Source organism: Polypterus senegalus, chromosome 3 (genome assembly GCF_016835505.1).
Source record: "Polypterus senegalus isolate Bchr_013 chromosome 3, ASM1683550v1, whole genome shotgun sequence".
Lineage (NCBI taxonomy): Eukaryota > Metazoa > Chordata > Cladistia > Polypteriformes > Polypteridae > Polypterus > Polypterus senegalus.
This window is the reverse complement of record NC_053156.1, coordinates 87,605,113-87,630,467: the sequence shown is the minus strand read 5'-3', so window position 1 is coordinate 87,630,467 and position 25,355 is coordinate 87,605,113. Positions and strand designations below refer to the sequence as shown.

At 37.1% G+C, this 25,355-nt stretch overlaps 1 protein-coding gene across 6 annotated transcripts in view; it reads right to left on the bottom strand.

The window, feature by feature from the left end:
* The window catches only part of dop1a (DOP1 leucine zipper like protein A), a 117,913-nt gene that overhangs the window by 43,305 nt on the left and 49,253 nt on the right, over positions 1-25,355 (bottom strand). For all 6 annotated transcript variants that reach the window (XM_039747569.1, XM_039747570.1, XM_039747574.1 and 3 more), the window contains 7 exons: positions 25,111-25,335; positions 21,667-22,255; positions 16,262-16,536; positions 13,261-13,413; positions 11,992-12,092; positions 9,875-10,134; positions 3,877-5,908 (listed from right to left, as the gene is read on the bottom strand). In XM_039747569.1, coding sequence (XP_039603503.1) covers positions 3,877-5,908; positions 9,875-10,134; positions 11,992-12,092; positions 13,261-13,413; positions 16,262-16,536; positions 21,667-22,255; positions 25,111-25,335 — 3,635 coding nt within the window. The remainder of the gene's footprint in view (positions 1-3,876; positions 5,909-9,874; positions 10,135-11,991; positions 12,093-13,260; positions 13,414-16,261; positions 16,537-21,666; positions 22,256-25,110; positions 25,336-25,355) is intronic.

The window sequence follows — 25,355 nt, the reverse complement described above, 5'->3', positions numbered from 1 at the left end:
AGTGGTCAGAGTTGTGGAAAGCTGAGGAACATCAGATTAAATTCCTTACCCAGTCAGTCTACAATGTCCTCCTCAGCCCAACTAATCTCTTCTCCCATGTATGTCCACTGTGCCAGGAAAGATACATACATATATATATTTTAAATTGCCCAATAGCCCTGGGAAAGGGACGTTATATGTGGCACCATGACCAGGTGCTGATTGATCTCTCTTAGTAGGCACCAACAACCAGTAAAGCACGCTATTGCTTTTGTTAAGCCCGGAGAGAAGCCTCAACAGAACACGTACCCAACAGTGGAGCTTCTGGCAACAGCCCGGGACTGGCAGCTGAAGGCTGAAATGAGGAGACAGCTGAAATTTCCAAAAACCATCTCTATAACCACGCTCAGGCCTGACATGGTTCTTGTGTGAAGTATCAAGGCAGATGGTCCTGCTGGAATTGATTGTGCCCTAGGAAGACCGGATGGGAAAGGCATGCGAGAGGAAGAGAGCTAAGTACGAGGAGCTCATAGGCGAATGCTGAAGCAGGAGATGAAAATCCCATTGCTAACACTTTTAGGTTGGCTACTGAGGATTCGCTGGCTAGTCGCTCTGCAGGGCCCTCAAGGAGCTGAGGATCATGGGACTGTACAATAAATGAGCCATCAGGAACATCACTGATGCTGCTGAGAAATCATCAAGATGGCTGTATATCAAAAGGAGTGATCCGTGGACCATGTAAGCTACCTAGACACAAGTCGGGGGCTAATCACCCCTGGCTGGGTTGCCTGGGTGAGGGTGTATGATGTTGAAACAAACACCCAATGATTCCAGGTTACATCACTGATGATGTGCCTAGGTTGTACTGTTAGGTGTGTGTTAAATAAGTACCAAATCATGATTACAATCACCTGATGACATCACCTGTTTGAAACTATATCGTTATTTAATTTTTTTTACCCGAATACTAGCCCTAATTTTTCCCCATCCCAACTATTTTTGGAATGTATTGCAGGCCTGAAATGCAGGAATGGATGTATATTAACGAATGAAATGAAGTTGACCAGACAAAATATGAAATATCTTTCATACTGTTTTCAATGAAATAAAAGTCAAAGTCATGGATTTTGTAAAGTGCTGAGGACTGTGTGGCATTAGGTTGGCTGAAAAATAAATACAAAAATTATTTTTAGGCAACATGATTTTATTCAAAAATGCACTAAAAATATTAATTAAAAAGATTTTGTTGGTCGTATGTAACTAAAAATGAAATCGTGGGTGCCCATAAAAGTATTAATTTAATTAAATTAAAATGCACACATTTGTTAAAGTAATATTTATAACCAGCTTAACTATGGGAAAAAAAGACACATCATGTAAGAAAAAGTATGTAGGGTAATGGCTACAACTGGAGACATTTTCAAATTGTAAGAGCTATTTTTTAATCATTTAAGGAATCTATGCATTTTAATTGAATGTATTCTTTTGAGGGCCACAGTGATACAAATGTTTTTTATTGTAGCTACAGTGTGATATGGTGACTGAAAGATGAGCTTTGGAGATGTGTCTACTTTAAAATTTCTCTGCTCCTTCATCATGTGACTGCTGCACAGTTACAGCTGCCTAGAAATACAAACTGGAGAGCAACGGCAAAAGTGAATCTCAGAATTGGCATCAGATTTTATTTTTTTTTCTTTTTTGTCCACCCTAGCCATTGGACCTTACTTATTCTATGTTAATTAATGTTGACTTATTTTTATTTTTTACTGTGTCTTCTATTTTTCTATTCTCCATTTTATAAAGCACTTTGAGCTACATTTTTTTTGTATGAAAATGAGCTATATAAATAAATGTTGTTGTTGTTGTTAACGATCTCTTAAAAAGCAAGTCATTTAAAATTAAGGTAAAAAGTGTGTTTCATTATCCACATTGTGACTCTCCAAGATCTGTTTTTGCCTCCCCTGGTCTAGAGTAAAACTTGAAGTGTAGCAGTATTGTTGCTCATGTCTTGAGAGTCAGTTCATGTGAAGCATGAAGAGTTCCACTAATCACCTTAACCACTTCATCAGAGGATTCTCAGCTCACAACTTGCCTCAGTGAAATTAAAACCTGGATGAAGCAGAACTCTTTAAAATTAAATTGCAACAAAACTGAACTCCTGCAAATTGGGACTAAAGTGCAACTTAATAAAATGAGCTCCTTCCCAGTCAATCTTGGCAGTGATCTCATCAGACCTGCCTCTACTGCAAAGAATCTTGGTGTCCTTTTTGATTCCTCCCTTTCTTATTCCATCCACATAAATCGCATTAGGACAATTTCTTACTTTCACCTCCATAACATATCCTGTGTTCGCTCCTTTCTCTCCTTTTCTAAGGCTGAGAAACTTGTCCATGCTTTTATCACATCCCGCATCAATTATTGTAATTCCCTACTGGCAGGTGCCCCTTTTAATCTTATATCACAGCTCCAGCTTATTCAAAACTCGGCTGCAAGAGTCCTTACTCAAACCAGCAGCAGTGAGCACATAACACCCATCCTGCTCCGTCTTCACTGGCTTCCTGTGTCTTACAGAATCGAATATAAAATTCTACTAATAACCTACAAAGCCTTAAATGACCTTTTGCCAAACTGCATCAGTGACCTTCTCCATCACTATGTGCCTGTCCGCCCACTAAGGTCCTCTGATTCTGGCAATCTTGTTGTGCCCCACACTAATCTACACTCCATGGTTGAATGGCCTTCAGCTGTATAGCGCCTAGACTCTGGAATGACCTACCGAAATGAATTAGATCAGCTGACTCCATGAATTCTTTTAAAAAACAACTCAAAACTCATCTGTTCAGGGAGGCTTTCAGTTTACCTCTACTGTATGTTAGGATGCTCATGTAACCTGTGTGTGTGTCTGCTAGATCATCAATTATGTTGTCTGTTAGGCTGTTCTCTGAATTTACTATCCTACTCTTCTTTATTTATCTGGTTTAGTACAATGCTATATACTGTATACCCTTACGTTCTTTCTTAAACTCTTTGAAATGCCTTGAACATGGGAAAGGCACTATGTAAATAAAATGTATTATTATTATTATTATTATTAATCAATATTTAGTTTGAAATGGTTGCCATGAGTATTGTGCGGCATTTCGAGAAAGCACTTAGGGTACTGTAGAGTACACAAAATGGCATCCAGAAGCAGTTCTTTTAGAAAAAGCAACCAAACCAAACCACGAAACATCTTTTTCTTATAAGCTGCCTGATACCCATCTCTGCCAGCTGGTATTAGGACTGTAACAGTCCACACTACTTTGAATGAAGGAGAGTCTGCTATTTGAAGGAGAACAAAAAGACTTCTAATGTGACTAGAATGACGAACAAACTTAATAGAGCTGTGTCTTAGACTATGACCCACAAGACACCACACTATGCAATGTCCACTGCTCTATATATAGCTTGATTTGTGCAATGTGATATTAAAAGTTTAGGTGTTGTCCACAGCACTGAATATAAGGCTATAACTATTAAAGTGTTACTAAATATAGTATTAAAACTCTCAATTTCAAATATTTTAGAGACTCTACATTAATAAAAGTTACTTCAATAATAAAGGCCATACTGTCATTCCTCAATTGGGCTAATCATAACGGCATTTTGTCCAATATCAAGTCATCATCAGTGCTCTACTACTAACCTAGAAAACCAGAAATCCCACAACCACAGAACATCTGACAAATTTTTTCCCCAAATACTTCCCAGTCACTCACTTTAACTGCATTCTGATGTGCTAAGGTCTTAAGACGGTGAAATTACAATTTAAAATAATAACTGATTCAACTCCTTTGTAGTTTAAAATGCTACCTCAATAAACTTAAACCAGTTGATCAAAAAGAAAATTGAACTCACCTGTTGTCTGCCAAACCCATTTCATATCTGTAATGCTGAATTAAATTTTCTAAGTTGCGGCACAACTGCAGTGTAACAGAGGTCACAATTCTTTTAAGAACTTTCCTCATGTAGGGCAGTGTTGCTGTGATCAGATTAATCCACTGAGGGTGCATCTTGCAAGTATAATGCTGGTGCAAGGCCCTTATTACAGCACAGAGGAACATGCCTTGTGAAGTAATTGGTTGAGAGTGCAAATACTGCAGAGACGTCATGGGTTGCTGTGGGTTAATGTGCTCTGCATCTGCGGCAACAAACTCATAGCCACTGTCGATTTCCTCTGGAAGAACTATGACTCTGTGCTCTAAGATGATGAGACTCTGGAGCAGACGTAAAAGCTGTGACTGAAGTGTGCTGCAATTATCTATTTCATCCTCTGAGAAATTAATTATACTGTCCTCAGAGAGACCTTCTTCCATTGTGGCAATGTTCTTGTTAATTGCTCTCTCACCATGCCACTTTTGAGCACTGAAGATAGTTGACAGTATGCAGTGAAGCACTACTTTTTGCACTTTACACTTTGACAGAACATCTGATATAAAGCTTGCAAATCCCTTGGCTGAGCTCTCAGTAACCTTAGTAAGCTCAGTAAAAAGCAGAGTCAGAACCTCAATGCTCATGATCTGCATATTGCGATTCCCTGAAAGGTCCTGTTGGGAACATGGCACATGAGTAGGATAATAGCTGCGCAAAAAGTAGAGGCAGAGAGAAATGATAATCTCAATGAACATTGAGCTGCGGAAAGCATGATTGTGAGAATCAACTGGAATGTGACTATAAAAGTCTTTTCCCATCACTGATATCCGGTGGCGAGCCAGTAAATTTTGTAGCAGTGAAAGTTGTGGAGTGTAAGTGTTATTGATGCTGGTAGTGGCAATGGTGTTGACAAACCCAGATGGGTTTGCTTTCAGCATTGCAGCAAGAGCTGAAAGTGAATGAAGCGTGCGTGAAGAATCATACAATTGTAAATATAATAACACATGCTGATACAGAGGGTGAATATTGAAACGAATGGGTGAAGCTGTCCTAATTACTCCCGGAGAACCAATATCACTTTCAATTTCAGAAACTTCACCCTCTCCACAGCTATACCAATTTTCTAAATCCAGGCTGTCCCCAAAGAAAATGCTAGGCTGTTTAGCTTTCTCAGACTGTAACTTTTTCTTGTCTTCATCCTTCTTCTTATGTGTTTTCAACTTAGGCTTGGCTCCAGGTGATTTATCAGATAGCTTCTCCATAATTTTTCCTTTCAGGCTTAATTGTAGGCTGCTGTGGCTTCTCTTGCGAGACTCATGTTCATCTGCATGAAGACCCAGTTCTGGAACAGGCTTTGAACCCATAACAATGGAAGGGGAAGAGCTATGTCTGGTAATACCTTCTTCTACTTTTTCATTTGACTCTGAAGAACTTGTAAAGAACTCATGCATGCCATTAAGCTCAGACTCTGTGCTGGGCTCTTTAATAGTCACATTTACATCTTTATTCAGATCTGAACAGCCATTTTTGGAGGGTTCAAACAAACTGCATTCTGACTTAGAAGAGTCGGAGTCTACCTGTTGCCACTCTTCTGTCAATGCTAAACCTTCCTCCACTGTTTTCTCCACTTGATCTACAATGTCAGACAACACCTGTTGTACAACATCTTCTAAAATGTCTTCCTTCAGACAAACATGAGAGATAGTGTCCATGTTGCTTTCTGGAGTTTCTGGAGTGCCAGTACTATCATGTTCTTCAAAGCTGGTGTTGTCTGCTGTGGAAGACTGTGAACCTCCAGAATCAAAGCTCTGCAGAATTTCTGCTTGTTGGTCAGGCAAATCAAAATCTGCAGAGGCCAGCTGAAGGTTTTCACTGCTGGTACTAAGCAAGGATAAGTTGTCACTAAGTGGATTGACTGTTAGACTGAAGTGTTCCACCTCTTCCAGATTATGCCCTTTCCCATTAGCCTCTTGAGCAGATGTTTCTTTTCTGTCACCAACAGAAACTTTGCTGAAATCTTCAAAAGAAAAAAAAGACAAGCATTTTTGTGATTTCAAGATTTCCATATATTTGATAGCTTTTTCCAATAATCTCCTAACTACTACTACTTGGATTCAAATACTAATTTCTTATGTAAAAAAAAAAAAAAAACATTGTTAATATAATTTCCTGTACTGCATTTTATTAAAGCATTATTTACTTCTTAGCATGGAACCACAAATTGGGCTGACATTATATTCTGCAATCCTAAATATAAACAAGAATACTCTTCTGGGAGAAATGCTTCATTAAAGAAGACAGCAGGCAATGCAGCCTACCATAATTCTAAAACAAAAATGGTAAAACTTTAAATGTATGTACAAAATGTTACATACATATATAAAAAGTATTTGGTGCACTTCATCAACATGCCACAAGCAAAATGCAAAAGCTAAACAAAACACAAAATATCCACCTTAACAAAAGGACAAGCGTCTGTTTGTGCGTGTGTCCTTTATCAGACAGGGCCTGGTTACATTTCTAGTAAATCTCTACTAAAATTAACTAAACTCTTTTCATCTTAAATGGAAACAGTAGAGCTTTTTCTGAAAATCTACCAGAATCAAACTGTTGATAAACTATATACTGTTTTTGAAGTTAGCCCACACATTGCCCATGGACCTACTGCAATGCCAGAAGGAAGGCTCAGTGCTTACAAAAGTAAGGCAGTGGTTAACACAGGGAAATGAACCACCAGTATATGCACTCTGAAATGAATGTCTAGCTGTAATTTATGAACTTCTGGAGATATATTCAGATGTCTCTCTGTTATAAAAAAAAATCCTGAGAGGGAAAGACTAGTGGATGAGACGTGATCTTCACATGAAGATCACAGAAGACACTTAAAAGACCTGCGAGACGAAAGAGATTGGCCACAAAGCGTCTCACGAGGACCTTAAACATGAGACTTTGTGCCAAGCGATTGACCCGGGACCAGCTCGAGGGGATGTAGAACATGAGATTCTTGCAAGACACACCCTGCTTAGAACCAAATATCAAATAAGACCACGGGCAGCAAAACACTCAGTCATGTAAAGCAGGGGTTCTCAAACTCGGTTCTGGGGGACCCCTGTGGCTGTAGGTTTTTGTTCCAACCAGCCTCTGTTTTTAACTGGACTCCTGGGCTAATTAAGTGAACTGTTGTTTCCCAGATTCCATGTTTTGGGAACAATACACAAATTAGAAAACTAAGTTTGGTAAAAAAAAAAAAGTATTAAAATATACTAAGCAGTTACAGTATATGTATTTTTTTTCTTTTTAACAGTATTGCCATCTCGATTATCATTCTACTTTTCTAGGTGTTCTAATTGTTTAATTAATCCGTTATTTACTACTTTGTGGGGCTGACGCTTAAGTAGTTGCAGCCTTTCACGATTGAGTGTTGTTTGCTTGGGTTTCTGCTCTGCTTGTTTTTAATTGTCATTATTAAGATTCAATGAAGGGAGCAAACTGCACAGAGAAAGGGCGAAATATAATAAAAAGAGAGTTAAGCATTTAAATCCACAGCAAAAAAAAAGTTTCTTATAAATGTAAAAAATCATGCTGCTGTGCTTTTCTGAATGTAGAATAAAAGATAAATAATACCATCTAATTAAATGAGATCAGTGCTATCAGGTGTTGTCACTGATTAGAAATCTGGTTGGAACAAAAACCTGCAGCCACCGAGTTTGAGAACCTCTGATGTAAAGGCTTTGCGCTCACACAGATCCAGGGCTCTGAACGCATATAAAGCGTATAAGGACAATACGTTGTAGATGAAACGTCGACAACTAAGCAAAGAAACAGCAGCGTGGAGAAAACAGACCGAAAAGCGTTGGAGAGAAAAAAATGCAAAAAAGAAAAAGAATAATCTAGGTGCAAATTCAGAAAATAAGGAAAGTAATAATTAGCTTGGAACAAGTGGAACTGAAAAAAAAAAAAATCACATCCAATCAGGTTTAGAATTAAAAGACAAAGTAGAACTTCATAAAGACATTCAAAAACGTTGGCACTATACACATGCAGAGCAGGTTAGAGATTATGAAAGCAGTGGAATTCGAAAGACTCAAAAAATGTTGGCGCAATAAATAATGGCTAACTTGCTCCCAGCTCTTAAAACAATGACAAGCAAAACATGCAGCGCGCCAGCAGCAGAAACCCAGCGGATGATCCGACCACTCATCTTGTGTGCATTCAGTCTCCCCAGCGCAACCCCCCAATGCGAGTGGTAGAGAGGCGAAGTGGCAAAAGGACAGCTGCTATACAGGCAGTGATAGATAGATAGATAGATAGATAGATAGATAGATAGATAGATAGATAGATAGATACTTTATTAATCCCAAGGGGAAATTCACAGTGCAACAGCAGCAGAAAGACAGCAGATGATCCGACGGCTTCTCCTTAGCATACGTTCAGCCACAAACCGACAACGTGAGCAGCGTTATACATCCTGCGAGAAAGAGATTTAATCACACCCGGGGCCGGAAATAAAGGACGAGTATTGTTTTTACAACGTCACGTGAGACATCATTTAAAACAAGTCCACGGACATCTAATCTAGCAGTTGCTGGGCTGCTGTTGGCAGACACGCTTCATGTGCTCCCAGCTCTTAAAACAACGTCAAGCAACAAACAAAACATGCAGCTCGCCAGCAGCAAAAAGCCAGCAGATGATCCGATCGCTTCTCCTTAACGTGCATTCAGCCGCACCCCCTTCACAATGCGAGCAGAATTACACGTCCTGCAAAAAAGAGATGTAACCACGCCCAGGTCAGGAAATAAAGGACAAGTATTGTTTTTACAAAATTTTTAAAGTAAAAGTGCAAATAATGCATATGTAACAATTCCCATGAAACTAACACTCTCTTTAAATTGTACAGTATATCCAGTAAACCAAACCTGGGGTGGGTGAGCAAAGCGAGTTCACTTAGTTATTTAAAAAAAAGAATTATCCTGCCACTTCTCATGTAATACAACTTAGGAACAGTTGTGATGGCCTTGTGACAGCTGATTTGTGAGTTGTGCTGTCACCTGTCAGACACATATACATCATGGTTATACAGTATGTGCATGTGTTGGCATGTGTTGGCATGTGTTACCCTGTTTGTTACCCTGTGGTTGCTAATTGTGGCTCCTCTTAGGTGGCTTTGGATTAAAGACTCTTTTCTGGTTTGTAAGTAAGAGTTTTGTTTGCAGTATAAATCAATCTCTGTCCCCAGAGGGGACTGGGCAGTCTAATGGTCTGGAATCCCTGCAGATTTTATTTTTTTTCTCCAGCCATCTGGAGTTTATTTTGTTTTTTCTGTCCACCCTGGCCATTGGACCTTACCCTTGTTCTATGTTAATTAATGTTGACTTATTTTATTTTCTTACTGTGTCTTTTATTTTTCTATTCTTCGTTATGTAAAGCACTTTGAGCTACTTTTTGTATGAAAATGTGCTATATAAATGAATGTTGTTGTTGTCCATTCTACTATCTCTGATGTACCCTCTCTAAGTTATAGTTGATTAGATCAACACAAAAATTTAGATAATTAAAAAATAAGTATCTTAAGGACTGATGGACTATTTGCTACAGTAGAAAGCCTAGGAAGGAAAAGCAATAGTCCATAGTTTCTAAGCATCCAAGTTCTCCAAAAATGTTAATCACCTGCCAACTTGTACCAAAATCACTTAAAATGAAAATATCCTTAATTACTGTTGACAGCCAAAATTTCCATTCTAAGAACCCAAAATTTCGCGTAGCTTTCTAAATTCCAGGGGTGAGCAACCTTGTTTCTGGAGTGACACAGTGGCTGCACCCTTAATTGCTTATTTTAGCCTTAAATGGCTGCATTTACTGTTTTTGATTGTTCTTTTTTAGCAATAAAATGCAAATGACACAGAGGAACCATCAGTTCTCTATCTACATTTTCTCCATTCACACCTGTGTACATTCATTGTGAACTATCTGGTTAAAAACTTACTTTCATCATAGCTGATCTCTGCAATAAAGTTCGGTCCTCCACCTTCTTCCTGCACACTCTTGGCTCTGCTCCAGTGTCGTTCCGCCTGGACCCGTTGCACAGAGACTCTGTGAGTTTTTGGGTGTAGAAGCAAAAGCAGTAGGGGCTCCAAAACTCTAGCGATATCATGTCTCTGCAGCACCTGGTGAAGCCAGGCTTGGCCTATGGAACAAGTGGACCCATCACAGCTACTCAGACTGTCCAACATGATGAACAAAGACCTATGAAACACATCAAAGTAAGATCCTTTCATTTTATTATACTACTTGCATTACTTATTAAATAAACATATTAATCTGTCTAAACAGATGTAACAAATATAAAGTCACTGTGGCATGTGGCTGAGGGTGGAGGCCAGCCGGGATGCCCAAGGGGACCGGAGGAGGGCTGGTGCCTCCTCCCGACCACGAGGGGGTGACCGCCCTGGTTTTGTTGGTGGCCTCGGGTAGGGGGCTTGGAAGCCCAACCCTGTAGGGGCCCGTGGCCACTGCCGGGCGGCGCCCCAGTGCCTGAGGAACCCTGGAGCCCAGCACTTCCGCCACACCAGGAAGTGCTGGGGGGAAGAAGACAGGATACACCCGGAGGGCTTCCAGGTGCGCAGCCGGCACTTCCGCCACACAGGGGCGTGTCCAAGGAGGAGCGCCGGGAAACACCTGGAGCCCATCCGGGGTGGAATAAAAGGGGCCGCCTCCCTGCATTCGAGAGCGGAAGTCGGGTGGAAGAGTACGGAGCTGGAGAGAGGACTGGAGGCGGCCAGAAGAAAGGCACAAAGGACTGTGAGGCCTGGACTTTGGTTGATCGGTGCTGGAGGCACTGGGACGTGCACTAACAGGACTTTGGGGGATCGGTGCTGGAGGCACTGGGACGTGCACTAACAAACTGTAAAGATTGTATATAGTGGTGGTCATAATAAACGTGTGTTGGGTGAACGAACAATGTCCGTCTGTCTGTGTCCGGGTCCCGTTCCACAACATCCACTTACTGATGAAAACTACAGGATGATATGTTAACGAAACAACATGGGTGCTGCATCAATTTAACCTGTTAGGCATCAATTTAACCTGTTAAAGTATGAAATCTCCAAACTGTCAGTAATTTGATTTAGCATGGGGCTCGGGGCTAGATATTAAGAAGTACAACAGTACAGGTAATACACGCAATATTAGTATTGTGGTATTATATATAATTTGCACAATATGCAAAATGATTCACAATACTAAATAAATCATAATAAAATACCACTGGCAAAGCAGTTGGCACTGCTGTCTTACAGCTCTAGTAAAATGCACTCACTTACAGGCTGAATTCTTCAGTCTGTGAAAACTGTAGGCATTCATCTCATTCTTGTATAAGCCTTTTCTTTGTGTACTCTGGGCTTCCTCCCACTAGTGTTGTGTGTTATGTTAACTGAGATGTAAAATGGCATGAATTTGTAACAGTAAGTGTGCATCCATGACACAAGTGGCCCTATCTTCAGTTAATTCATTGTTTGAACTCAGCAGAGGAAGGTATGCCTTTGAGCCCACCCTTGACCCTGAATTAAAACCCCCCAGTAAACAGACTGATGGACGGAAGAGTAAAAAATTAAAACACTCTATTTACAAATTTCTATGAATAAGGGCACTCCATTCTAAACCATAAAGTCAGAATGTCTAACAAATACTAAAAGAGATTTATAATAAAACATTATTTAAAATGATTGCATCAGTTTGTTTTGACAACATGTATTAAATTTTTTATACCATTTTTGGACTACGTTCAATTATTTTGCATTAAAATATTAAATGTATGTCAGTCTCCAAAGCCACAATATTAACAAGTAAACAGAGGCAGAGTCCCCAATAAATAAATAAATCCCAGTGAATGATAATTTTATAACCTGACCTGTGTGTCCTTCAGGTAGACCAATGGGACAATAAATAATGCTTACCTGAGTACACTTTCATGGTTTTAAAAAATCCATTAACAATACAATATCATGTAAAACTTTCACTTACATATGACATAGGTTAAATAAAAGTTTAATTCTTTAAATACCTTTTTACCAACACATGGCAAAACAGTTATTTGATACACACCTGTCAAATGTACGGTTGAAAGGGGAAGACTTGTTCACATTTAGGTCTCTTGTAAGGTGCCAGAGTACTGAAAATTTGATATGAGCTTCCAAACGAATTTTCTAAAATGAGATAATATTCAGAAGTTACGGGAGCAGCTAACAAGCACATCTTGCACACTTTAAGCCTGAGCAACTTCAAAATACTCCTACTATACTGAAAGACAAAGAAGAAAAAACACTTTATTACTTCAGTTTGGAGAACCTTGGAAATTTGATTCTGTCTTCGATGAGCAATATCTAGCTTTTCAATCTAAAATAATTAAGCATTGCATCTTATAATTGCTTAACAATAATGATTTAAATGTAATTTACAACCTGATTCAATGTTAGTCTGACATTTTCTTTAATAAATATTAGGTATCTCTTTATTCTTCAAAGCAAAGTTAAACACAAAGACCAGCAAGAGTAATTATAAAAGATGTAATAACTGCTTAAAGAAAATGGGGATGATCAAAGTGACAAAGGGCATTACCTGTATTAGAACACTGTAATGCTCAAAAGAAAAGAAAGTTGAGGATACAGCATTTCGGGTGTACTTTCTTTATCAGCTGTGTACAGATACCATTACCTATTTTTCTGTTTTGCAGATACACGGCGATGCACCCCTTTGCAAATTTAATTATGTATGATGTATGAATATATTTCTGACTAATTTATTTTATACATCTGTTGGCAAACACAAGCAGGCTGTTCCTTGAAACAGCCATCCATGAGGCTGATATATACTCTGCAGACATGGTCAAGATGTTTAGCTGTCAATGAGTCAAGCATTACAATGGATAGGATGCATAATCTAAGTGACTTGGACTATGATATGGTTATCGTATCATAGAATGTTGTGATGAACAAGAAACTGTCCAGCAAGCAGAAAATACATGTGCAAAAACATCTTGTTATCAAATCAGGTCAGAGGAGCATCACCAGACTCATTAAAGCTAACAGAAAGGCCAGATTGCTGTGTGCAGAAAAGCAGGCTGTTCTGGTAACAAAAGGAGGTCCCTTGCAATAAAGTGCCCACTGATTGTGTGTGTATATATAAATATTTTTTTGTCCTATTTGCTCATGTCTTGTATATACAACATACAATGTGCAAATAAAAATAAAGCTAGACAGGCTCATTGGCTGAATGACAAGTAATTATTGGCTATTTACAGACAACAATAATACAAATAAAATAAACAATGTAAAATACAAGATCATTCAGTAAAACCCTCTATACATACTTTACCTTGTCTCTGTGTGTCAGTTGTTGACTAATAACATCTTCACAGATGCTGGAAGATGGGACAAGATTGTGTAGTTGATAGAAAAGCTCTACGCTTCTTTGATGATGTTGAGGGGTTCCTTCAGCCATCTGATCCCATAATGTCAATGCAACATGCTTATAAAAAAATGCATAAATCAACTAAAGGAAATACAAAATATACACCGTAAAAAAAAGCTCCTAATCATTAACAAAAACAGTCTCCTGGAACCTCAGGTCTACATCGAAATTACAGACTTCAACCAGCATACTATGCCCACACAGAAGAGACATGGAGTGCTGGTCAAACAGGACGCAGTTACAACAGAATGAAATAATATAGTAGTGAAATACAAGGACAAGCACACCCTGACAAAAAATGATGTGGTGAGCACAAGCATTTCTCCATATTTACAATAGGAGTAACATACGCTGTGAATTTACCAAAATAATGAAAGATAGAACTCTGCTACTCCAACTGAAAATTATAAACTTTAAAAGCTCAAAGTTTGCAGTTTAGATTGACCTTTCTTTCAAAGTCCAAAATGTGTATTCGACATTTTGTGAACTTCGAAGCATAGGTTCATCTACTGTATTGTTGTTATCAGTTTTAAAAATTTTGTACTTTAAAAGCTAGAAGCAGAATAGTTAGAATTCACTCAAAATCTAATCAGCTCTAAAGACTAATAAGGTCACATTGTCTACAAACGTTCCATAAGATTTGGTCTTTTTACTCCCAAGTAAGTTACAGTGTCCAGAGATTTTTACCACAGACACACTTTTTACATATTTTTGTTGATATTTCATGAAAAATATTGCAGTATATTTACAGATAGCACTGGTTTCTAGCTGAAAATGTAATAAATGCAACCAATATAAATATCTAATTTTAAGTACTTTTGCAAGGTTTTGAATGATACAAAAAGAAGTTGAGTATGCTGCTGTCACTTAATTTGTTATTCAGTAAGATTAATACATAAATAAAGCATCTGCAGTACAAAGGAAAATAAAAAGAGGAAGAAAAATAGCAAGAAGCACTTCTGGAATAAGGATAGTAAAGGAAGCACAGAAGAAGTTAGATGTCTTAGAAATGAGAATGTTGAGATGAATGTGTGGAGCTACAAAAAAGGACAGAAAAAGAAATGAGACAATCAGAAGTACAACAAAAGTGAAAGAGATATATCTAAGAAAGATATAGAAAAGAAGGTTGAGGTGATGTGATGAGGAGGACAGACAATGAATATGTGGGCACAAGACTGAAGGGAATGGAAGTACGGGGGAACAGAAGGCAAGGGAGGCCAATGTGGAGGTGGATGGATAAAGGAAAAGAAATACTGAAGGAAAAATGCTTAACTAGTTAGGAGGTGCAGGACCAAGCTTTTGGAGAAGGCTGATCAAACATATTGACCCTAAATAGAAGTGATAAAAGATGAAGACGGAGAAGAAGAAGAAGTAGAAGATGAAGAAACAAGGCACTGTATGGCATGTAAACAGCAGTTTTCTTCCAGCCAAGAGTATTCTCCTGTCACTTTTACAATAAAATCAATAAGATTAATAAATAAAGCATATATAGTACAGTGTAAGTCATAGCAATATACCGATTTTTATTTGTTAGTTGTGTAGTATTTTCCATTTTACATACTGTGCTTGGGAAGTTACTCCAATTCAACACACTATATAACATTAACATAAATACAAGTGAACATTCATACCACAAAAAATAACAAGAAGTGCATATGTTTTCCAAAATCTTCATATCTTGTGATATGACTAGACCCACACAGGTTGGCTCCCAAGCAAGCTTTAAAAATTTTTTTTTCATGGCCAAAGACTTTTTTGTACAGTACTGTTACTTTTCTTTTTTTTCTCACATTATTAACTTTTATTCATTTTTTCCTTTAACAAATACATACTAATATAGAAATTGCTATTTCAGTAAACTACTTGTGATGGTGTCCATTTCTGCTTTTGCAGGGCTATTAGATTAGATTATATAGACTTTATTAATCCCATGCGGAAATTCAAATGCATACAGCAGCAAAAACATAAAAAGCAAGAATAGATATTTACAGGACAGATAATACAGCCAGTCAATAAATCAATCAATAAATAAATAATACGAAATGCATACTGTGGAAAGCTTATTTTTATATAAGCATTTCCAGAGCTGGGTTTACGAGAGTGATGCTGGGGTAGAGCACTGTCGAGCTCCAATCATTAATTAACCCTGAGGGTTTGCCTCTTAATGTTTCAACTGCATGGCTACAGTTACTACAATAAGATCAACGTGAAACTACATTTTCAATCTTTACTGGTTATATAAACACAGATCTGCAATGAATGTGTCATAACATAAAACTGCAGTACATATATTATATTATTGTGCGTAACAAGAAACCATGCAGGTCTTCTTTTTTTTTGATCTATCATGAATGATAAGTACACTAAAAAGAGGTTTGTGATGTTGATGGATTAAGTTTTAATAAAAATACAATGCAAACTTCTGACATTATTAGGATACATGCAGATATTTTTAAATCAACTTAAAAAATAAATAAATCAAACAAATCAACCACCACCAGCCAATACTGCTTATACAGAAAAAAGGTTTTCCTTGCATGTAAGCATTCAAAGAAAATGACAGATCTTACCATTCATTGCATTTTAAGTATAGAAGTTCCAAAAGTACTTTGTTTTCATTGCTGCAGGGCAAATCAACACAAACCTTGTAACATCTTACGGAGTTAAATGGACACTAGGGCAAGTGACCTTGGGGGTTACCAGACAGAATTAATATTCTTTAGCCAACACAGAAATGGAAATTATTAAAATTACTAGCTATGCATTGTGTTCTTAAAATGTTGCAGGCAAAGAGTTAACAATTATAATAGTCTAAACCTATTATCTTGCATGAAGTGATTGGTACCTGCTTTCAAATAAGCATACAGTGAACAGCTGATAACATATAAGACACAAAGTTACTTACTTTAAAAAATTCTGTTTTCTCAGCAATAAATCTTAGCATTCCTTGTGTAAGTGGAGGTCTGATCACTACAGCCACTCTGCCCTGGCTAGGACTCATTGGCTGACCCATCTCCAAATTACTGCCATTTTCTCCAGTTTCTGCAGCAACAGACTGAGCAAGGCCAACCAGATCCATTACTAAGGAGATAGCGACAGCTTGGATGCTGAATTCACTACCACAGCAGCAGGCATTCATGAGAGACTGTAGCCATAATGGTGGCTGAACTTGTTCACAGTCTGTTTGAAGATGGAAAAGGTAATATTTAGAATACACACACTGACATTTAGGTTAAAAGATATCAAAAATAAAATGAAAGCACCAGTTGATTTCAACATCATATTTATTTCAGTAGAAAAGTGAGAACATTTAACCCTGGATGGCCGGAGTTCTGCAATATAGCCAAGGCTTTATGTTTGGAATACTTTTCTGCAATTTTTGTTTTGAACTTTTTGATGGATTTCCCAGTACATGTAGCTATACTACCGTAAGACCTTGGGAAGAAACCTGTTAGGGAAGGGGGCCAGACAAGGAAAAAATGGCCATCATGAAATATTCAGATAAAGAGATTCTCACCTGGAAGACCTACACCTTTAACCAGGCCTGAACTTTCTCGCTCTCTCTCTCACTATTACACTGGTGTTGCCCCAGGTGGGTGTGAGAATACTCACAAGACCCCAGCTGTGGCTTGTACATTTCATTTGCAGGAATGAAAATTCAACTGTTGTTTGTGTTTATGCACCAGTCAACTGTTCAGTATATGCAGACTGTAGAGACTCAATGGATTCTGTGCTTAAAACGGTACCAAGTACTGACTAAAAAGACCTACTAGAAGATTTCAGTACTCACATTGGGAATGATGGAGACAACAGAAATGGTGCTGATATGGGAGAAACACTCTGTATGATCTGAATTGAATCTGTGAATTATTACAGTAATTCTGTGTTAGTCATGTCCATTGTCCATAACAAACACCATGTTTATACACAAGGTTGCTTGTAGGTATACCTGGTGGCATACCACCTTGAGCCAAAGGTCAATGACCAATTTTGCAGCTATTTCACATGAGCTATGGCTATGGATGAGGTAATGAAATGTATTAATCCATCAACTGATGATCAAGTGGTGGTGAGCTATCTCAGATGAATGGAGTGGCTGCTGGAAGGGCCTAGAAGACCCAAACAGATAATGAGTGTACACCAGAAATAACTTGCAGATGCCTCTTTTCAGGGTGTTCAACTCTCACCTCCAAAAGAGCTTCTCTTGTATTTTAACAGAGGTCTGAGACATGGAATCTAAATAAACCCTGTTCAAGACCTCAATAGAGAAGACAGCTACAAGGAGCCATGGTCAATAGGTTGTTTGTGTTTGCCATTGCAACATCCACAGGACATGTTGGTAGACACCAGCAGTAAAGGAACCTGTTAAGTTCAAGAAACATGCCCTTCTATGCAATACAAGCAGGAGAGTGTTTCCAGATCCCATTAAAAGGTGGTTCAAAGGCTAAAAAAGCGGCAGCTGTAGCAATGACTAAACCAATGTCTGTGTGTGGGTTGAGTGTTTAAGAAGTTTATACTCACCGTGAGAAGCTGACAAGCAGATCACACTGTAAAGCGCATGCAGGCTACTCAACCAAAACACATTTAGACTTGTTTGCTCATGTGAGCATTGAGTTTCTCACTGTCATTGTGTGACAGTGTTTGGTCAGTGTCGCACAACTAACAATGTCACAGCAGAGGATGTGCGATTCTGCTAATGGAAGAAGAGTTGTACCAGCTATTACTGACTTTAAGAGGAAGAAAAGGAGAAGGTGGAGTGTCAGACCTATTGACCAAAAGTGCTGAAGGAAGGGCGAGTATATTTTCGTGAGTGATGGACATACATAATGAGCAGTTTGTTGCATTTTGATTACCTTTTATATCATATTTAGCCCTTTGTTCATCATTCTGGCATTAACGTATCCAGCCTCACCATTTTGGATATATGGTTGCCATGTATACCACTCTGCATAGTTAGAAAACCTCCATACATTGGTGTGTCTCAAAATCTGAATTCATTTTTGCCACACAGCCAATGTGGCCATTGTGGACATGTCAAGTACAAATGGAGATGTATACATTTTAGAGGGAATGAAGGCAGGAATATTGACTTTTACATTAAAAAAGAGGAGTAATAAACCGAAAAAAGGGAATCTGAGGAGTTATCCTGTACATGGAGAGGACAGCAGTTTGTAAGAAAAGAGAGTTACAACTGGCAGAAATTAAAAGAAAATGAGTTCTGACCTTTTCATTTTATCCTGTAATTAAAATGGTGACTCCTTGCCTGTGCCTGGATGGTGATCAAGCTTCTGTTTTGTACAGCACCTCACATTTTTAATTAGAAAAAGAACAGATAAAGAAGAACTTGCTGTCAATATTTAGTCTATTTTACATGTGAACTTATTAATCAAATTGGCCTTGAGTCATCTTGATAAACATTTTATTAGAATTTTGGTTTGTAATTATGACAAGAATTTACATTTTCTTTTATGGCACATGTATTTTGGATATATATTATTTTACAAGTTTATATTAGTTTAAAAATTATATTTTAAAGGGATTTTATTTATTTTAGTATTTTTTATGGTCACTGAGCAATAAGCCTATAGAATTTCATTTTGTTAATAAAAATTGGATAAGTAAAACCTGTGGATTGCAGTTAAAATATATAAATATGACTTTAATATAGAATATAAGGTCTCTACTAGGTTGAATATGCAGACATTTAGTGTAAAACAAAAGGAAACAATAACGAAAACAAATCAGAATTGAAATTGGCCAATTAAAGTAATATGAAATCAGTGATTGCTGTCGGCTGTAAAAAAAACCTTATTGGAGCATCTCTACTAAGTATTATTTTATACCCATCAGACATTGACTTAAAAGTTTTGAGATGACGTTTCAATAGTATTTCTTTCTGACAACTCTTCCACATTGATCATTTTGAACAACCACACTGAGGCAGTTAAATATTTTGCAAATATATTACTGTGGTATTTGAAGAGCAGTCCAAATATATGTTTTTTGGGGTCTATCATATTTGCCTTAACTAAATTTAAAGGGTCTATTGAAGTAATATCAGATTTATTGTTGGATGTTCTCCTACCTATAACATCATATATCATCTACAGTAGGGGTCCCCAACTCCGGTCCTGGAGGGCCCCAGTGGCTACAGGTTTTCATTCTAACCCATTTCTTAATTAGTGACCTGTTTTTACTCCTAATTAACTTCTTTTGAATTAATTTTATTTGACTTTCTCTTGAAGACTCAGACCCCTTAATTGTTTTTTTCCTTAATTAGCAGCCAAACAATAATGAGATAAAAAATGATCTAAAACATGACCAACATTGTCGATCATACAATATCTGAAAATAAAGAAAGGTGAAGGTCTCAGATATGCTGATCTGTTCAGGTCCCCAAACATTTTAACACTGCTCTTAGAAAAGAGGAAATCAACAATTTCGGAAATGTATGTTATGAGATGAGAGCAGCAACAAGCCTTGAAATTAAAGAGCAGGTTTAATTGCCATCAAGACATAGTGTCTAATTAAGCAACTGGTTGGAGTGAAATTGGTTGGAGTTTGAGGCCCTGACTTACTTGGTCTTCTGTTGGTTCATTCACTTCAAATTTCATTTCTGTTTGGGTGCCATTTAAGGAAAGAAATTAAGCAATTCAGAGGAACAAGTCTTAACAAACAATTGCATTAAAGTTAATTGAAAAAAAGTTAATAAGCAGCAAAAAAAGTACATTAAATATGAAAAACAGTTAGAATGAAAACCTGCAGGATTGGATGCATCCCTGTTCTTTTTATTATCGTCAAATTGTCATATCAAACAAAGAACTACCATATTTTCTGTAAAGATTTGGGGTTACTAACTCACAAGACCACAGAAAATGTAGTCCTGGTGCTTTTAACTATATTTGTGTGTGTACTATAAAAAACCTGTGGTGTTTTAGTTAAATATGCTATAAGAAATATTTTTAGATCATAGTTACACTAGATTGTCATAAAAGTACAGCTGCACACTAAATGGTTACAACCAAAATAATAAAATATGTGAATTTCCTGTAATAACTTCAATTTTCTGTCACAATCTAAAGACACAAAGTTAAGGTTAACTGGCAACTATAAATTGTACAGTCAGTATGAATATGAATATGACTGCACCTGATGACATTCTGTTCAAGGTTGGCTGTTACATTTAACCAAATCCAGTTGGGGTGACCTGAAATTTTTCCACAACTTACATGCATGGATAGGTAGATTTTACACTGACATTTACAGATGTAAAGCATCTGGATCAATCTTACCAATTTTGATGCCATGTTCTGTGGACAGGTAAGCTAAAAACAAAACTGCATTATGTCTGCAAAAGCTAATTCCACACAGAACCCCATTCCTTGGAACAAGCCTGATGTCATGGCTCCGTGACATTGTAGCATCAGAACTAAAAAGAACTCACTATCTCTGATGGAACAATGAATCCTACACTGTTCAAGAGGATGCATTGAAAGTATGTCAGGCACTTCATCTGTGAACTGAAGATAATGCTGCATTGTACCCAAACAGACTAGCAAGTCTACCTCAGAATGGCTGAACAAAAACAACTTTGAAGCTTTGGTTGATGTAGTTAAACTCCAGACCTAAACATTATTGATATTTGGTGGAAAGACACAAAATTAGCAGTCAAATGGTTGAAAATATACAAATGTCAAAAAGTTGAAGTGGTTCTGAAAAGAGGGATGAGCCAAAAATTCATGGTACTGTGGCAACGCTAATTATTATCTAATTGAAATAATATATGACAAATATAATGAACAACTAATAGTAAAAAGTTAAATTGGTAAATTGTGGCCAAGGTTTTTAAACACAGCAGACCTTGTCTTCTTGTATAAAGTGTGGTTTATGACAATACTGTCTCATAAGACAGCAGTGGTTGCTTCTTGAAAATGGAATGGAATAAGGGAACAAGTGGGTATTCAGCCTTAGGGTAGAACATCCAAACAAAGAGAGCATCATAAACAGCCTAAGAAAATGTGTTTTAGAGAGTCATAAAGATTAAGGAGCACTGCTGAGGATTTTATAATGGTGTTTTAAAACAGTAAGGCCAGTGTCAGAACATGTCAAAGTTTCATAGATTTATATTGTATAAAATGTATGGAACATTCGGTATCATTTCAGTCATTTATTTAATGCTGTAACGGATTGATTTATTATGCTCTTAATACTTATTTCTGCTCTGAACAACACCTTGACATGCGTTTAAACAAAGATTTATGGACAACTGGTTTTAATTAGAGTAAAAAATACTTCCTTAACATTTCTTACCATGCATGTACTCATCAACTGGAGGCGCCGACTTCGAATTACCCTCAGCAATGTAAACAGGAAAACTTGAACATTCAAGAAATAATTGGCAAGCTGCAGTAAATGCTCTCAGACAATCCTTTTTTGCCATTTGTGTACAGGGGGCAATTATTGTTTTATGATCTTTTACCACAGTTGTGGCCCCATTGCCTTTCTGAAGCCTGAAACATTCAGTAGAAGTGCAAGATGAAACATATAGTGATATGAGTCGGGTGAGGAATTGCTGGAAATACTCAAGGCAACACTGCATGACAGTCTTCTGCTTAGCTGTGCCACTTATAGCTGTGGAAAGATGGCCAATTCTAGGAGAAGAATGTACCACAGTATCTTCTGAGCCCACCGTAGATGCAGTTTCTGCTTCAGAAGAAACACTGCCCACAGGGAGAGAGCTGTGAAGTTTGTGAATATCACCCGAACTTCTATCAATATCTTCACTTTTATCAGCTTGGTACTGCACAAACTCAGTAAATCCACTTTCAGAAGAGCGGCTACTCGGAGGATTATCATTATCTTCAAAGACGTCACTGGTGTATTCCACAGGTGGGATAAACTAGAAGTTTTGAAAAGATGTCAATTTACAAAATTAACATTTAAAGAAGCCACTTGAGTTTTAGTTATTATTTAAATTAACAATAAAATTGGTTGTTATTAAGAGAGAAAATTGTGCATGATACCCAACAGACAGATCTCTACAGTTACTTAGTGATGTTCATTTCCATCAAGTCCTTTCCATTAAAAACAACAAATATGTCTATCTCAAGGCAGTCAAATGCTTTAATGGCTAATTGCTTGCTGCATTTTCAGTTATGACAGTCATTACAATGTTTTTAGACAAACAAAACTCACAATAGATACTCTCCTCAAGTGACCTTCTAAGCTCTTCTGACTAAGATAATTCTTTTATCGAAATTGGGTTTACACTAAGTCCCCAGGAATCAGTAGTGGTTCTAAAGGTATAAAGGGCCATGAAGAACCTTTTTAATTGGCCTCTGTACAAGGAAAGGATAAAATCTCTGCAGCTGATACTGTGGTATTAGCATCACTATGGAAGGATCTAACTGTGAAAAGCAGTCAGAAGGGAACCAGACAGCTTAAAATTATCTACAACTATTATAATTATAAAAAGGCAAAGGAGGACCAAGTCCACTGTGTCCCTAGAGGGCTAGATGGGGATGCAAAAATAGCAACAATAAACTCCAATCCTGGACTAAACAGAATGGCATAATCTGACAATTTAAGGGAATTAAACCATATTAGTCTTAAGCAAAAAAGAGTGTTGAGACACAATAAAGACGTATAAGGTGTTTCCAAAGACAGAGGAAATTATTAGTCTGCAAACATTCAGGCAAAGTTGTATAGTACACTCATACCCACTGAAGTCAGCAAAATGTATAGCTGCTAATCAAGCTAACGGCAAATCCTAGATTTGTTGGAGAAAGTCTAACAATTATTAAAGACTGACCGATTCTGAAGCCTGTTTTGATAGTTTACTTGATTTTACATTTGTGAATATCTCTTTGGTTAGTCAAAGACCTCATGTTTTCTGCACCATTCTTTCAATACTGGAAACTCAGTAGCTTCTACACAAGCTTGTACTGAATATATGCAATGTTATTATTATGTATGTATTTGAGTTTCTACACCAATTAATAGTTTTGTATTTGGTGTCTTGGTACAATTTAAAAATGTGAAGAGCACTATATTAAAGTAAATTGTTTCTGTTGCTAATTATTTCTTTAAATGCAGCAATGACATGTCAAAGCCAATAAGAGGTTCTTCAAGCAAATATTTAAGATATGTCAGGGGCAAAGTATTTCAAAAAAGTAAACAAAAAAATCAATCTTTAAATTAATGCATTTAAACAGATACAGTAGCTCTGGTCTAAAGCATATTATTTCAATTAATATCGATATTTTAAATTTCATATTCTTTGTTTCAATAAATTTGCTATGAATGTATTAAAACTTTCATAGCTATTGTGTATACGGTATAAAAATAAAAATATCCTCTGTTATAAAAAGACAGTAGCCAAGTAATGGCAGAAGTCATCACAAAAATGACATTAATGTGTCTTTACAGCAGGGATCTCAAAGTCAGTTCCCAGTAGGCAAAAGATATGACAGGTTTTCAGTTAAGCAAAGGTCTGATATAAAATGTTTTTAATGGAATCTCTCATACAAGAATATATTTACATAAATATAACTCCTCAAATCTTTTTTTTTCAAAATACATACATCAAACAAGTACTTAATGAAGAAAAGACACGGGTGCAAATATTCCTAAGTCATTTTTTCTACTGGCTACCTTATTATTTGTGCTGGTTTGTTAATTAGCACTTGCTTAAAAGGAAAAGGAAGAAACTAAGAACTCAAAATCATATCTAGCAAAAGCCCAAAAATAAGGCAAAATGTGTAAACACAGAATAAAACTGTGCACTGCAACTTCAAAATTAATCTTCTTCAAGTTTACAAAAGAACTGAAACATGTACTATAGGTTTTTTTTTATTTTGCAGAGCAAGCTGGAAGACGTCAACAAATAAAAGCAAATGCTCTTTTAACACAAAGAACTTCATTATGAAAAAAAATCTGCAGTGTATCAGGAACAGAGATTGAAGCACCCGCCTTTGGGGAAATCTGCATCTCCTGTGACTCTTAAACTCTCTTAACAGCAGTCATTTTCACTTCCTTTTTAATGGGTGTAACACATCTTTTACTCTGAATGCATATCTTGCAGTTCATATTTTCACGAACAAAGCTGCCAATTTTTTTCAACCTTACATCGATTCCAACACTATTGTTGGACAGCACACACATCATCTGCGATAATGTATGCCAATGTATTATGTGATGTTAAAGAAACGTTTTTCCCTTGCAATGAGTTTTTATTTTTAACAAACCTTTATATGTTTAACAGGGCTATTGACAGTTATTTATAATCAGAGGCTTACTCTTTGTCGGACCAGATTAACAAGAGCACTATTACCCTCAAAATCACTGCCCCTACTTTGAGTGCCCCCTTAATGAGGCATTAGATTGGTTTATAAATGTGACACTCACCGAGCCTTCCAACTGCCCCAACACAGTTTTATGCACAATGTACTCATGGTTGTCTGTACACAGTCTCAAAAAGACTATTGCTTTCTAAAGTCAGCAATTCAGTATTCCCTTCATTCCTTCTTTATGGCAAAGATGACAATGCAACAATATTAGGAATAAAAAAATGAACTATGTTGAAACAAGGCTTTTGAGGAATCACAGGAAGATAATGCCACATAAAAACACTCACAAATAACTGTAAAGTTTAAAATTGAGGTGACAAGTATTAAGTGTGAAAAGTTTAGAAATAGACTATTTTTATATTCAGCTAGTTTAAATTATGAAAGAGGAGTTCTCTTACAAATTTACCTTTTTTTCATCTCTGTCTCTGATTGATCCAGCTGGTAACAGAAAGCTTCCTTCAACAGCAGGAGATACTAATGGTGGTTGAACTTTACTTAAAATCTTAGAACACAGTTGCAAGCTGTATGTTAGTTCAGATAACTGCAGAGCTTGAAGGTGGCTTGTCAAAGCTGAAACCATCCTCAAGAGCAACTGGGGCAAGTGCTCTGTCTGGATTTCAATGTATGTTTCCTATCAATCAGAAGAATATA